The sequence below is a fragment of the Epinephelus lanceolatus genome, chromosome 12 (genome assembly GCF_041903045.1).
Source record: "Epinephelus lanceolatus isolate andai-2023 chromosome 12, ASM4190304v1, whole genome shotgun sequence".
In the NCBI taxonomy this organism is placed as follows: domain Eukaryota; kingdom Metazoa; phylum Chordata; class Actinopteri; order Perciformes; family Serranidae; genus Epinephelus; species Epinephelus lanceolatus.
In genome coordinates this window covers 38,521,772-38,535,764 of record NC_135745.1, presented here as the reverse complement: position 1 = coordinate 38,535,764, position 13,993 = coordinate 38,521,772, and the positions used below count along the sequence as shown (strand labels likewise).

At 40.5% G+C, this 13,993-nt stretch overlaps 1 protein-coding gene across 1 annotated transcript in view; it reads right to left on the bottom strand.

Moving 5' to 3' along the window:
* Positions 1-793: 793 nt before the first annotated feature.
* The window catches only part of sntg1 (syntrophin, gamma 1), a 54,970-nt gene continuing 41,770 nt past the window's right edge, over positions 794-13,993 (bottom strand). The window contains exons 14-19 of the mRNA XM_033650050.2: positions 10,662-10,778; positions 6,238-6,309; positions 5,516-5,668; positions 5,238-5,330; positions 1,560-1,670; positions 794-1,424 (exon numbers count right to left, since the gene is read on the bottom strand). Coding sequence (XP_033505941.1) covers positions 1,242-1,424; positions 1,560-1,670; positions 5,238-5,330; positions 5,516-5,668; positions 6,238-6,309; positions 10,662-10,778 — 729 coding nt within the window. The 3' untranslated portion in view covers positions 794-1,241. The remainder of the gene's footprint in view (positions 1,425-1,559; positions 1,671-5,237; positions 5,331-5,515; positions 5,669-6,237; positions 6,310-10,661; positions 10,779-13,993) is intronic.

Genomic DNA, 13,993 nt, shown 5'->3' with positions numbered 1-13,993 from the left:
ATAGTGCACATAGTATACTACACAGAAGTGTACTAATGGAAGTATGTGATTTGAGACAGTGTAGGTTTCCCACTGGACAAGAACAGCAGTGTCACAGATGACAGTCCGCAGTTTGTTTGATCCATCAACCTCCCCTCCTGCCTGCCCTGTGCTTTCTCACTTGTTGTATCACAGTCATTTCCCATAGCATCAAATAATGACACTGTCGGGTGCGTTTCATTCCACCACTAAAGGGTGCCTCGGTGCGTTGGTGTCTGATGCCGTGGGCCATTCACCAAACATCTGTATTTGACAAGTTGGGATTGAGGCTGGTTGGTTTGTGAAGTACTGAGCATGTGTGGATAAATGAGACTTGAATTATGCTGCACGAGTTGTGCGAGAGTTTGTGAACGGATGTTTTGATATAGTTTTGCTGTTGTTAAACGCAGTCCTCAGTGACTTCAGTTCATGAAGAGTGTTCACCTTTTTGGATTCTTCGTTCACAATGGAGGCATGAGACAAAAACAGTGTTGTTCATTAATTCAATGACCACACGGTGAGTAACTGATATACAAATAGTCATTTTGCAGGTTAAGTATTTTTTTCTATTTTAGTCAAAATTCAGATTCAGATTTGTGTCACTGTTTACCTTTTAGTTGATCTGATTACACTCCAGTGGAAATTATATTTTACTGCTAATTCAAGTATGAATGTTGGTTAAAGTTTTCACCTCAAAATCACACAAAGAAACTGAAATAGAGAAAGTGTTATCATACTCCGTCATTGTATCCAGTGTCCAGACAAATCCTTGCAGAATTTCAAGTGATGTGGAACAAAAAGACTAAAATCTGATTTATTTTAACTCTCCAAACCTTGAATAAAATTACATAGAAAAGCAGACTACCTTGGGAAAAGAACTGCATTTTTCTTTGTGATGTGATCATAAGGATGTCTGAGGATCAGGAGGACAAATTCACTTAAAAACATTTTTTAAATCACACATTTAGTGTCCACAGAGTCTTTTTGTGAAGTTTCTCAAAGCAGAGGTTCGTGTTTAGGTCCACAAGTATTTCAGAAATCCCAGAAATCTGAAACTTCTTCATGGATATCAAGTATATAACTCTCAAAGAGGTCTTTTATTCCCCAGCTATCCTCAATAATGTCATGATTTGAGCGTTTTTTAGTTCTCCTGTCCTCCATTTCAGGCCACAGTCACAACTTCAGCATCCCTTTCAAAAGGGGTCTGGAGAGAGCAGCGCCTGTCAGGTGGCATATTTGAGTTTAGGTGTCTGTGAATTACATGAGATACTGGAAAGAGAAGGAAACCCAGTGGTGGTCGCGGTGCCTTGGCTCTCCACAAACATCGGGTCCAGGCAGGCGACTTTGGCAGCAAAAAAAGCGTGAATACAATGAAGCACGGCGAAGAGGTTTGAGAACTCCAGCTCCTGAGGGCGAAAGAGAAAATCAATACTCAAGTCAAACGTAAGTAATTTATTTTCTATAACCTTGTTGCTTTGAAATTCTTGTTGAATAACCTTTTCTCTGACATGCAGCATTAAACATCTCTCAGAGTGAAATACCTTTGCTTCAATAGATTTGGAGTCTTGATTTTGGAATAAAAACTTGATCTTGCTCTTTCCATCATCAGATGACCCTTTTAGTTGGGAGAACTTGTATCTCCACAGCACTGCCTGAAATATAGAAATTACAAAGGTCATAAAAGTCTTACATTAATCTTTAAAACACAACCTAAACACAACCATAAATCTTGATTTACTGAGTTCCTTCTTATGTCACAATTTCATGAATAATTCACAATAAAAATCCACGTAGATCCAGTGAGAAATGGGCCACGTCAGCTGATCAACCAGATAAAAGTTATTGTGAGATATAAATGTGTTATTTTTTGCCACTGGGAAATGTAACAAGCCACAGCTTATTTCACCTGAAATAGCAAAGCTTCAGTGATTCAATTAGTGTTGAACTGAATAAACAAAAGCTGCACAGTGAGCCAGACGACAGTTTCCAGACTGACTCCTCAGGTAGACAGCTGGCACCGCTTTCACATGAATATGTATCTGTAAGTGTTCCTGCCACTGTAATAATTACTGCGACGCCAATCTGATTAATTATGGCATAAGAAATAATGTTTAACATTCCATACAAAGGGAGTCTCACTGAAATGTTTTAAAATCAGAGCAGACATTTGTGGAACATTTTTAGAGTGCATTGTCCTCGGAGGGCTTTTGTACTTCATACCAGAGCAAGAGAGGCAGCAGGAGCCACAATTTCTTTGTTTTTGTTTGCTAAATAAACCACAAGATATAACAATAAAATATTTGAAAGGACAATGGATTTGTTTGCCTGTGTTCACTATATAACCTTGACGCCTTTTGGTTTCAAATTCGATCCAAGGTTGATTTTGCTTTAGGTCAAGTAGCTATCAAGCAAAAGTTTAATGCTGGACTTTTAAGGAACACGGAGTACTTTTCAGTTTGGTATTGCTACTTTTATTCGAGTGAGGGATCTGAGTACTTCTTCAGCCGGAGGAATAATGCATCTTACAGCATGATGGGATGATTTATTATTTCTGCCAATCATTCAGGTGCATAGATAAAAACTAGAATTACTGCCTTGCGATTCTATGCCTCTGTGCACCAGTCAAGTTGCACTTACAGTTTATTTCCATGTCTGTGGAAATATGGATGCTTCAAACACATCCTCCCCCCGGCAGCATAGGAGATCTATACAATCAGCACAGTTTCAAGGTCAGCACCAAAAACTAGTGTCACCAATTCAGTATCTGACCAAATGTCTCCACTTCTGTTCCTGCGTTAGGACGTAATAGCCAGAAAAGTGTTTTTTCAAAACATTATGATGTCACAGTGAAGCTGACCTTTGACCTTCACTTCATCATTTTATCCTGTTAGACATTTGTATGAAATTCTGTCATAATTAGCATATGAATTCTTGAGTTATGGCCAAAAACAAATTTCGTGTGGTCACATTGACCTTGACCTTTCACCCTCAACCACCAAATCCTAATCAGTTCATTCTTGAGTCCAAGTGGACGTTTATGCCAGATTTGATGAAATTCCCTTCAGGTGTCCTTGAGATATTGCGTTCACCAGAATGAGATGGACACAAAGTCACAGTGACCTTGACCTATGACTTCCAAAATCTAATCAGGTGATCCTTGACACAAATGTTCGAACAGTGTACATTTGCCCCAAATTTGAAGAAATTCCCTCAAGGTGTTCTTGAGATGTCATGTTCACGAGAATGAGATGGATGAGGTTACAGTGACCTTGGCCTATGACTACCAAAGTCTAATCAGTTCATCTTTGATACAAATGTTCAAAGTGGACATTTGTGCCAAATTTGAAGAATTTCCTCAAGGTGTTCTTGAGATACACAAGAATGAGATGGATGAGGTCACAGTGACCTTGGCCTTTGATCTATGACCTCCAAAATCAAATATGTTCGTCGTTGATTCTAAGTGTATATTTGTGCAAAATCTGAAGACATCTGTGTGAAATTCTGTCATAATTAGCATATGAATTCTTGAGTTATGGCCAAACACACGTTTCGTATGGTCACATTGACTTTTGATCCTCAACCACCAAATCCTAATCAGTTCATTCTTGAGTAAAAGTGGACGTTTGTGCCAGATTTGATGAAATTCCCTTCAGGTGTTCTTAAGATTTCGTGTTCATAAGAATGGGATGGATGGATGGACAACCTAAAAACATAATGCTTCCAGCCTCGGCTATCCTCGGCGCGAAGGCATAAAAAAGGACATTTCTACCTTTGAGTTGTGGCCATATTTTTTTCATATTCCCTCTAATGCAGGTAATTTGCAAATTCACATGAACTCTTTAATGTTTTATGCTTGCTCTTTTTCTCTTTCAAATGTGTACCTGATGATTTGGCCTGTTAATTCAACAGCTCAGGTGTCAGACCTCTGGGTCTCTACTGAGCGGCATGTTTGCTCTGTGTAAAAACCACAATTTGATCCATAAAAATGTTCTGCTTTACATATTATTTAATTTATATCCAGTAAGTGCGACGCATGAGCGAGTACACTTTGATTTGTATCCGTTCAACCAATTCAGGAGTTTACATCGTCTGGAGATATGTTAAGCCTGAAATTGATATGGATTGATCAGAAATTGCTATGTTTATTATTTATTGGAATAATATTCACAGAACAGCCTCAGAATTGAGCTTCAGATAATTTTTGATCACAAGAGCAGCTACGCAAATGAGAATTTTCCTTCATCACGAGTACGGATATTGACACATTTTCCTCGAACGATACTTGTCCTTGTAAAGAAGTATATTATCCGCACCGGATGCTCGTTTCATCTGAGTATTCAGCTCACGCTATTAAGTGCTTTATCCATCATCTACACCAACTTATACTATCAGAGGAAACCATAGGCATGAGAAGTATGTGCAAACTCCACACAGAGAGGTTACAGCCAGCTGGCAGGTTCGAACTCAGAGCTGTCTTGCTGTTGTGCTTTTAAATATTATAAATAATCATACAAAATATATGTCTTGGCACCGTCATCCTTGCTCTATATGTTTCAGTTAATTTGTTTTCCTTAATACGGTAGAGATAAAATCTAGAGCCACGACTGAACATCACATCCCGAGCCTGCAGATTACAGCTCAACTTGTTGAACAGAGTTATATTTGTTCTGATTGAAACTAATTCAAACATGCTTTCTGAATTTTGCCAATAGCAGCTTTTAATTACAAAGTAATCCCGCCCAGTGTATTGTGTGCAACTGCAGTTTACATATGGATTGTGTTTTGTGCATTTCTCTCTATAAACAATACGCTGGCAACATTTTTATCATCCTTGGGGGACATTGTTGCTACACATTGTAGGAATTAGGGCCAAAATCTTAGAGAACAATATGGCAGTGCTTGTGTCCTGCTCATCCACATAATGTGCACCAGCGGAGTAGTCTGCATGGCTCTCAGATTTGGGGAAAGGCCAAAATGAACTGCAGGAAGGAGTGAGAGGTTTGAGCTGGGGGGGAATAGCTGTCAAAACAAATGTGCTCATACTCCCAAAATGCACACAGTGCAGAATAAGTTAGCAGCACCAAAAAAAGAAAAAGTGAGGCTGAGGCATCGTGATTAGTTTCATCACACTGTGTGCAATCCAGTTGTCTGAAATCTCCCAACTGAAAGCATCTCACTTCCATATTTTTATTGATGATGAAGTACTCTCAAATGCTCACCTTTGAAGCTGCATCAAAGCACACAAAGCCCATGCTGAAGTCAACTGTGAGTCCCATAAGGTGGCTCTCCATGATACAGGCATATGTTTTACACTGCAGAATGAAAGAACAAGATGTTACCCACAAGTGCTACACAAGGACACAAAAGCCTCTTTTGCTCTGCAGAAAATGTCATATGAGCGTTATCAATCTCTGTACTAAAACGACTGAGCTGGAACCGTGCGCTGGATTAAAATCATCACAATGCCCCGCACGTTGCCTACTGTTTGGGTGCGGACCTGTATCCTCTCCACCTCCAGGAAAGTGGCCATCTGAAAAGCCTTTTCCCAGATCAGCAGCTCGCACTCCAGTTCCACGCTGAAGAACATGTCCTCTCCGCTCTCCGTCTGGACGCTGAAGCAGTGCTTCCTCTTGTCCAGAAGGTCATTGTCCTAAAATAAGACAGTACAGCTGCCATGCTGATCAGGTACAGATGGGAAGAGTGACACGAACATAAGACAAAGCAGCAGCAATGCAGCTTCTTGACACTAAAGGGCAGTTTCTTTACCCTTACGACAGAGTAAAGGCTGCAGCTTAAAGTGCACTACTTAACACTCACATGAAGCTAATGCATAAATGTGTAAGCTGAACCATGAGATGGTTTACCCTAATGCATCTTTTTATAGCTTTACGTAACCCAGTATACTCGGTGCTGCAGAGGAGGTCAACTTAAATCTGATTTAATATGTGAATCTATATGAATCCAATTTGCCTTAATGAGTTTCCAGATAATGAATTGCAGTCAAATTCTCACGATTAAATTCAAAGTGACTTCGAACCTGCAGAGAAAGAATGCGAGCTGAACCCTGAGTGTCTCTGAGGGATTGAAGTAGAACACATGCAAATAAATCAGTGAGTTATGTAAGTGCGGTTTTCTACTTTAAATTCTCTCAATGTATCCAGTGTGAGAAGGGTTGCTTCTCTAAACGTTTGAGAAATGAAACAGCAGGGGCTGACTTACCTTTAGAATCTTGCACATTATCTCGTACACAGTAAAGCTTTTCTCCGCTCTGGTCCAGTCCCAGGTCGTCACCTGAAAGATTTCACGTTTGATTAGAAGAATGGCTCGATTTAAGGGAGAAGAAAGCAGAGGAATGGTCCATAAGAGTAACACTGGTGTATGTTTTTGTGCAGATAAGCCATTTGGAAAAAGTCTGTTTGCTAAATCCCACAGCCCACTGATTACTGTTGCTTGCTACGCCTCACTTAACAGTGATAACCAATCTGATGTATAAGATCTAGTAATTGAAATTAGCTCATAGGGACTTGGGTTGGGAACCAGAGGGTCACCAGTTCAAGTCCCCATCCGGATCAAATACAGACTGTGGACTGGTAGCTTGAGAGGTGCCAGTTCGTCTCCTGAGCTCGCTGACGTTCAGGGTGCCCCCTCCCTCTGATATCTCTCCATTTAGACCCTGTTTGTGCATGTGTGTGTTTCAGGCCTGTGTGTTCATGACAACAGAGTGAAAACATTGAATTCCCCCTCAGGGATTAATAAAGTACATCTTCTTCTTCTTCTTCTTAATTTAATTTCACACTGAAGTAATTAAAAGCAGCTTGCTCGGCCCAGAAGCTTTTGCCAGCTATCGTAAGCTAATGCTTACGCTAAAACGAAAGCAGCATGATAGCTAGATTTGATGCTTTGTTACAAACAGTAGCTATGTCTTATCTTTTACAAGAGAAAAGGATTTGAGGATGAGAATAATCATTTGCTGGCAAACAAAATTATTTTTTTTTGAATTGCTGAGGGGAAAACTTTCCTTCACCAAATGAAGAGGACAAAGCTGCTATTGTTGCTCTAAAGCCTGGGTCCTCAGGGTCACTTCAGAGGGGGCACTATTGTCCAATAATTTAACTTAAGTTTTAATATAAGTTGGGTTTGTTTGTGGATGTCCCGATCCAGCTTTTTCACTTCTGATACCGATATCACAGCCTTGAGTTTTGGCCGATACCGATACCGATACCTATCCGATCCAAGCGCATATTATACATATTCACTTATTTTGTTGTCAGTCATATTAGAAAAGGTTTGATCAAGCAAAGAACAACTACTTAATCAGGTTAGTTAGAATGATCCACAACAATTTGTATGAGAACTTGACCTGTTTATTGTTAACAGGGTTAAATAAACAAACTTTAAACTTGAACATTAACATTAAATAAAAAATATAGCTGGTTTGCTTTGGCTGCTTTGGCCCCTTAATAAATAGAAAATAAATCAACATAAGAAATCTTTAAAATGTCTAACACTGAAATTAAAATAGCAGCAAGACTTCACACACTTGTGCTTTGCTCCCCTAATAAATAAAAAATAGATTAACACCACAAGACATTGTTGGCATTTAACAAACAATGCAGCCTTTCCTTTTCAGCTATTTTTGTAGTGTCAGTGCCAGCCTGGTGCTGCTGTTTCCTGTGTGTCTGCATGCTGGCCTGGTGGATTGATAGTAAGTGCTGGAATGGATCACTGGCATGGACTGCTTGAATCGCGGAGCGCTGGGCTGGCCGGAAAACCTGGATCAGATTCCATGAAAAACTGGATCTGAGTTCTTGGATCGGCATTTTTCCATGCAGTCCGATCCGATGCCGATGCACGTTTTTTGCTAATATCGGCGGCCGGATATCGGATCGGGACATCCCTAGTTTGTTTTGTTTGTTTTTTCAAAATTATAATGTCTGAAAATACACATTAACAAGAATATTAACAAATATAAATGGGTATAATCATAAAAAAAAACATTTGATTTACAGAAGACAACATTAATGATAGGCCGACTGTTACCCATGAATCCTTGTGTAGAGGTTGAGGCTAACGCATCTAGCCATGCTACAACTGCTGCCGACTTGTGTCTGGTTTTGAGGGTCATGTAACCACTGTTTATACTGTGGAGAGTTTTATTAGTAAACCGTAACTACCCAGCAAGCGATAGTCGTGATTTAAACGTATTGGCTATATTTAGCTCCGATTTAGTCTAGCTACATGTAACCCAAATCTAGCCGATTTAATTTTGAAATTGATTAAATGTAATTTTTCGCCATAGCAGATGGCGTGCGGTATGATATTCAATCACGTATGGAGAGTCAACAGTAATTAAAATATGTTTATCTCCATTTTTTGGACATGGTCTCTACATAGCCGTATAATTGATGACTTCTACACTTTGGCTATGGTTAGACGTCTACCAAATTTTCACTGACAGCCCAAATTCAGCCGTGATTTAGCCTAGACGTCAGGTCTTCATGTAGACGGCTATTAGAAGTTTTTTAAACCAAAAAATGCTTGCTGGGTATAAAATGAAAGGATGTTTTGCTGCCTCACACTGCAGCTGGAGTCAGAGAAAATATAACTTCATTCAGTGGGCCGACTGCCGGCAACTTTTAAGGTGGAACCTCAACTTGTAATGTTACTCAATGCATGAGTTGACAACATGAATCCATCAGCACACCTTAAATTTCACTTTAAAAACTGTAACCATTTCTTTGGTTTTTAAGTGACAGACACTTTTAGTAATGGAGTGGATCTTCAAGTGTTTATGTATATTCATTTTGACCGGGTTATGTGAACTGCATATATTCTAATCCTCACTGGGAGAAAAAAAAAGTGTCGTTCCCATGGGCTCCGGCAACACTAAACCCCCGAGCTTGCCTGAGAGGACTAACTGCACAAACCCGCTATTTTTAAATATCTGTGGACGATAAACGAGGTGCACGCTTCCATCTTGTCACTGTTAATAATGGAATACAGTGAGTACTGGACAGAGCAGTGAGTGACAACTACCTCGCCCACATTTAAGAGGACTGTTTCAGATGGAAACGCTAGGGTCTAGGTACCATGTCTAAAAGGTTACTCTTGGTTCCTAAGGTATCATACTGAAAGTGTTTAGCAGCTACAAGCAAGTGCAAAAAAGAGAAGGCCCAAAAATATTCAGAGATTTATTTAAGTGCACCTCAGTTTTATACAATATATGTTCCGTCTTTCTTTCAGCTAAGGTATCTTTGGTTTTTGGTTTGGTCTTCGGCCTTAAAAACACTGACGACCCCTGCTCTAAACTATGATCTAACTTCTAGCATGTTGCCTGCACACAGTGGTGTAGTCTTGTTTATTGTAGCAGGTAGACTGTCACCACAGTGTCACAGATACAATTGCTGCCCCCCTCACAAAAATAATCAATAACAATTACAGGCCTCTGTGTCGTGTTTTTAAGCTTGAGTAGGCCTGTTCCCCGTAAAAGTTTTGTCACTTACAATCAATGTACTTCTTTAGATTAAAGATGTATATTTGTCTTTTTAAGGAAAATGACAATTATAGCTTGTTTGAAGAAAAATGAATCACCTAAACATGTATATACAGACACATCACATTAAAACAGGCTTGTTGTGAAACTCAAAATGTTAAATGTTCCAGTACATTAGCTGTAAAATAAAAAATCAACCATTGCACGAGCAGTGATCTACACTGTGCTAAAGACTCCTCTTGTCTGATTGGTTGTTGTCGTTCAGGTGCGGTGGATGCTTGCAAATGCCATAAGAAGCACTAGGAGGAGGAAGAGGAACAACACGCCCCTTTCCTTTGGAAGAAAAGCTAACGTTATGCTACTGTAGGCAGTAAGCTAGTTAGCCAGGCTAACGTTTCCACCTTATGTAAGAGCAGACAAACACACTGTTTGATGCATTCATTACACGCTGGCACTTGTGTTGTTGGTTTTGGAGAGACAGTGATAAAAGACACCACCTACATACTCTTCACTGCAGCCTTATGCACGGTGCTTCCACATATGGAAATCCAAAGCCTGACCAGCCTGCCGTACCTAGTTACAGTTGCCAAGTTGTGATTGGAAAATCACTATTTTAGGGCGGGGTTTAGCAGAGCGTCAATTATTGATAAATGGTTCTTATATTCAAAACTCTTGCCATTTAAAGGGAAATATTCCTCAAACTGTAGGTGACTAGTCTTAAGTAATGGGGAAGCTTGTCACATCATCTGAATAAGCAGGCTCCTATATTCCGCCATCCACTCACATTAGCATATTCCATTTATATCAGTACATTCAAGTTGAGCAGGCAATTCCAGTTTCCTATCAATCTCTTCGCATCTCCAGTACCATCGACAGCTTATCCCTCTTGTCATAATCACTTAAGTGGCTGGCAGAATGTAAACAGATTTAATGATCGTCATCAATCAAGAGGAAGATCAATGTAGCACAAAGGGATTATGAGTGAGTTGCTTCCTTCTTTCTTCTAACAGGAAAGCGTTTTCTCCTTCAACAATACATTAACATGAAATGAAAAATCTCCCGTGGAGTTCAACGACATTCAATTCAAACACAGACGTCTGATGGTTTAAAGAGGGAGTTGGAAACAAATAAGGACTGAGTGGAAACTTACAGGAGGTGCTGAAAACTTGAAGAGGGAGGAACCTCTCAAAGCGAGGAACTTTGGTGAATACATTCGGTCCTGAACGGAGTCCTGCTCCTTCTCGTCGACCCAGCCCATGTAGATAATCTATCAAACAGTGATAAAGAGACGTGGTAATGAGGGATGTGGAATGTACAGACGCAAAAAAAGATCTGTGATATGGGAAAAAAACAAATTACATTTTTATATCATGCTGCTTTCTTTGCATGAGCAACGGAGTCCTACATACATTAAACACAGTTTTGGTAAGGACTGAATTGATCTTTACCTAAAGTATCAATACTACTGACACTAAGCTTTGTGTTACTGGCATCAACAGGATCAATACTACATAAAATGCAGGGTCTTGTGTTAGATTAATTTCTGAGACTCTTCTTTTTAGAAGCTGAAGAGTCTGCTGCCGTTTTGTGCACATGTACAGCGACTGCATCATTACTTCAAAGGATTCACACAATAAACATTTGTTATTTACCATTAAAATTATTTGTTTTGTCATGTATGCAGTTAAGTAATTAATTGAGAATAATAATTAAGGAAAAAGTGATCTCGCCCACCCATAGTTTTGGTTATTTCACACATTTCAAATTGAATTATCTACGGTTATCAGCCACATAGATATGGGTTAAAAGGGGCCTATTACACCTACAGGCAGCTGGGGTAGGCTGTTATCATCCCATTTAATTTCATTTATCAGTTGTCATTGGTGTGGGAGCAGTTTCACTTTCAGTTTCGTTAGGATTAGGCCCAATACTACAGGGTAAGGATTAGCAAAAAGACCACGGTTTAGATTAAAATAAGTATATTTGTTACATGACGTGATGTAATGCAATATAACGTAACCTGACGAACTTCCGTATATCACTTAAAAGTCAATGTTTACATTTGATTTCACACTGGACACAAATCCTGGACTCCTGGGTCAAAGTCCTGTGTCTGTTTGACCCACCATCCACCACTCTGACCTCTTCTACATGCAAACTTTCTCGCTCTTTATACTTACATTATGTTACATGACTATCTCCTTTGCTCCTGTCATAATTACTATGACTACGAGAGGTCTCCACCTTCTAGTAGGTGTAGCAGGCACCTTCTAACCCATATCTATGAGGCTCCATCAGGGTGATTCAAGACCTCCTGCATCATCCAGTCGGGTATCATTTTGTAATAATGACACTCACTGTACCTAATCCTGCTTATTATACCAAATTATACTAAAGATATATTGAATAAATTAATATTTTGACACAAAATATTAGTTTAAAAACGATTTTATTGCTTGTGCTACGCATCTTTCAGAAGTGTGTCTATAGCAAGGGTCTGTTATTTATAGCATTGATCTGCTCTTCAGAAATAAAGGCCAAAACACACCGGCTGCAACGCTTTGTGAAAAAAAAAAAAATCACGCTTTTTAATTTAAATGTACAACCCCACACTGCTAGTGGCTAGACGTGAGTTGGCGCTTCTGGATGCGCCGCCCTGTGGCACTCCACTCTCCCATTTCCAGCCTCGTCGCCCCCGGCATTGAATGCATTTTTTCCCCTCAACCGCTGTCTGCTTGTATATACCATCATCCATAGCAGCTCTTTGTCTCTGCTCCTACAGCAGCTCGACTCCTCTCCTCACCATTGATTCAAAAGCCCCTTTTAGACAGGAATTGTGCAAATTTGCAGGAAAGCCCAGTCAGTCTTTTTTCAGCATTGGCAGTATAAAAACAAAATCGGGGAGTGCAGCAAAATGCTGCCTACCTACTTTTGTTGATACAGAATGCGCCTTTTTCGGGGCAATGGGGGGCATGAGCAAGTAACAAAACTTGTAGCTCAGCGTGTGATGTAAACAGTGATGTGGGAGGGAAGCCGTGGCTGGTCAGTCCTTCGGCAATTCTCTCATAAGTCGGCCCGTCCTTCACCGTCCCCGTCATCTGACGGTTAATGGCCTCTTCGTTTGCGAGGACAAGAAGGGCGCGCAATGCCTTGTCTCCCCAGTTGCTCATCTTTACAGTAGCTATGTTTCCATCCAAAAGTGATTTGAATCATTGGGAAATGCGCATCCTGTGTGTTTCCATTAAATGTACGGACTTTGGTGAAAACTACGAACTTGCACGAGTTTTCCACAGAACCAGAAACAAAACAAGTCCCGCATTCTTCTTCTTCTACGTCTTCTGGTGGTTGGCAACCAGCTTGTAAATGCAACCAACTTGTAAATGCCTTCCTGACCCGGAGTGTGGATATCACCATGGAGAGAGGTGCGCTACGTCAGACTTAATTTGAACATAACTGTTTCCATCCCCCGTTTTGCAAATCAACATTTTTTTGAATCAACCAAAACCCGGCTAAAGCGAGCGAATTTTAGTTTGTGTGAATCAGGGGATTTTAATTTTAATTTTGGCGTTTCCATCATAATTTTCCGATGCGATACTTCTAGATGCGCATCTAAACAGGCTGATGGAAACATGGCTAGTGCCTGGCAGGTTTGTGTTTCCCTCTTGCGACTAGCTGCTTGCTAATTCCTGCTATCAGCTGTTTCCTGTTTATCCACCGCCAGTGGGTCGCACGTGCAGCGTCATCAACAGCTCCTCCCACAAGTCATCAACAGCCCCTCCCGTTGCGGAAGGCTGCATCGTTCTGTTTAATCTAAAAGGGTTCCACCAATATGACTACCCTACGAGGCAGAAAATTGGGCAACTCGGATCAACTCGCCAATCCGCCTCTGTGTGTCTAAACGCTCACAGCTGGCCGGCAAAACGGCCCAACATTCACAGAAAATCTGGCAGTGTAAAAGGGGTTATAGAGAACTCTGTAGCTGTTGCTGTTTCTTCTGTGGCGAAGAATGGATGAGGAGAGACTCATTAAGGTCGAGAAATATCCCGAGCTAAACAACCCACAGTGCTGTCATTATTAAGACAACAACCAAAGATATTGCCTGGTGAGTCATGGCTCTGGAGATCAGCTGGTGAGAAATCAAGTTTAATAAGGGGCTCTCTACAGATGATTTTAAGCTAAGACAGAGGTGACAGAGGTACAGACCTTGTGGTCGTCTGTTGACGAGATGCAACACAACGCGTCCAGTGTGTGCTAGGGGTAGCACTTGACGCGCGTCACATGAAGCACTGCATCACGGTACTGCCGGTGTGTTTTCAGCTTAACAGACCGTAGAATGCCATAATTGACCAATCAGACTTGACTATTGAACACAGCTGTGTAATAACCCCAATGACACCCATTCAATTGAGTGGTAACATCCAGGTGGTGGATTTCTGTATCTATGTTTCTGCATATTACTCAGTCAGATAAAAGGATAAAATA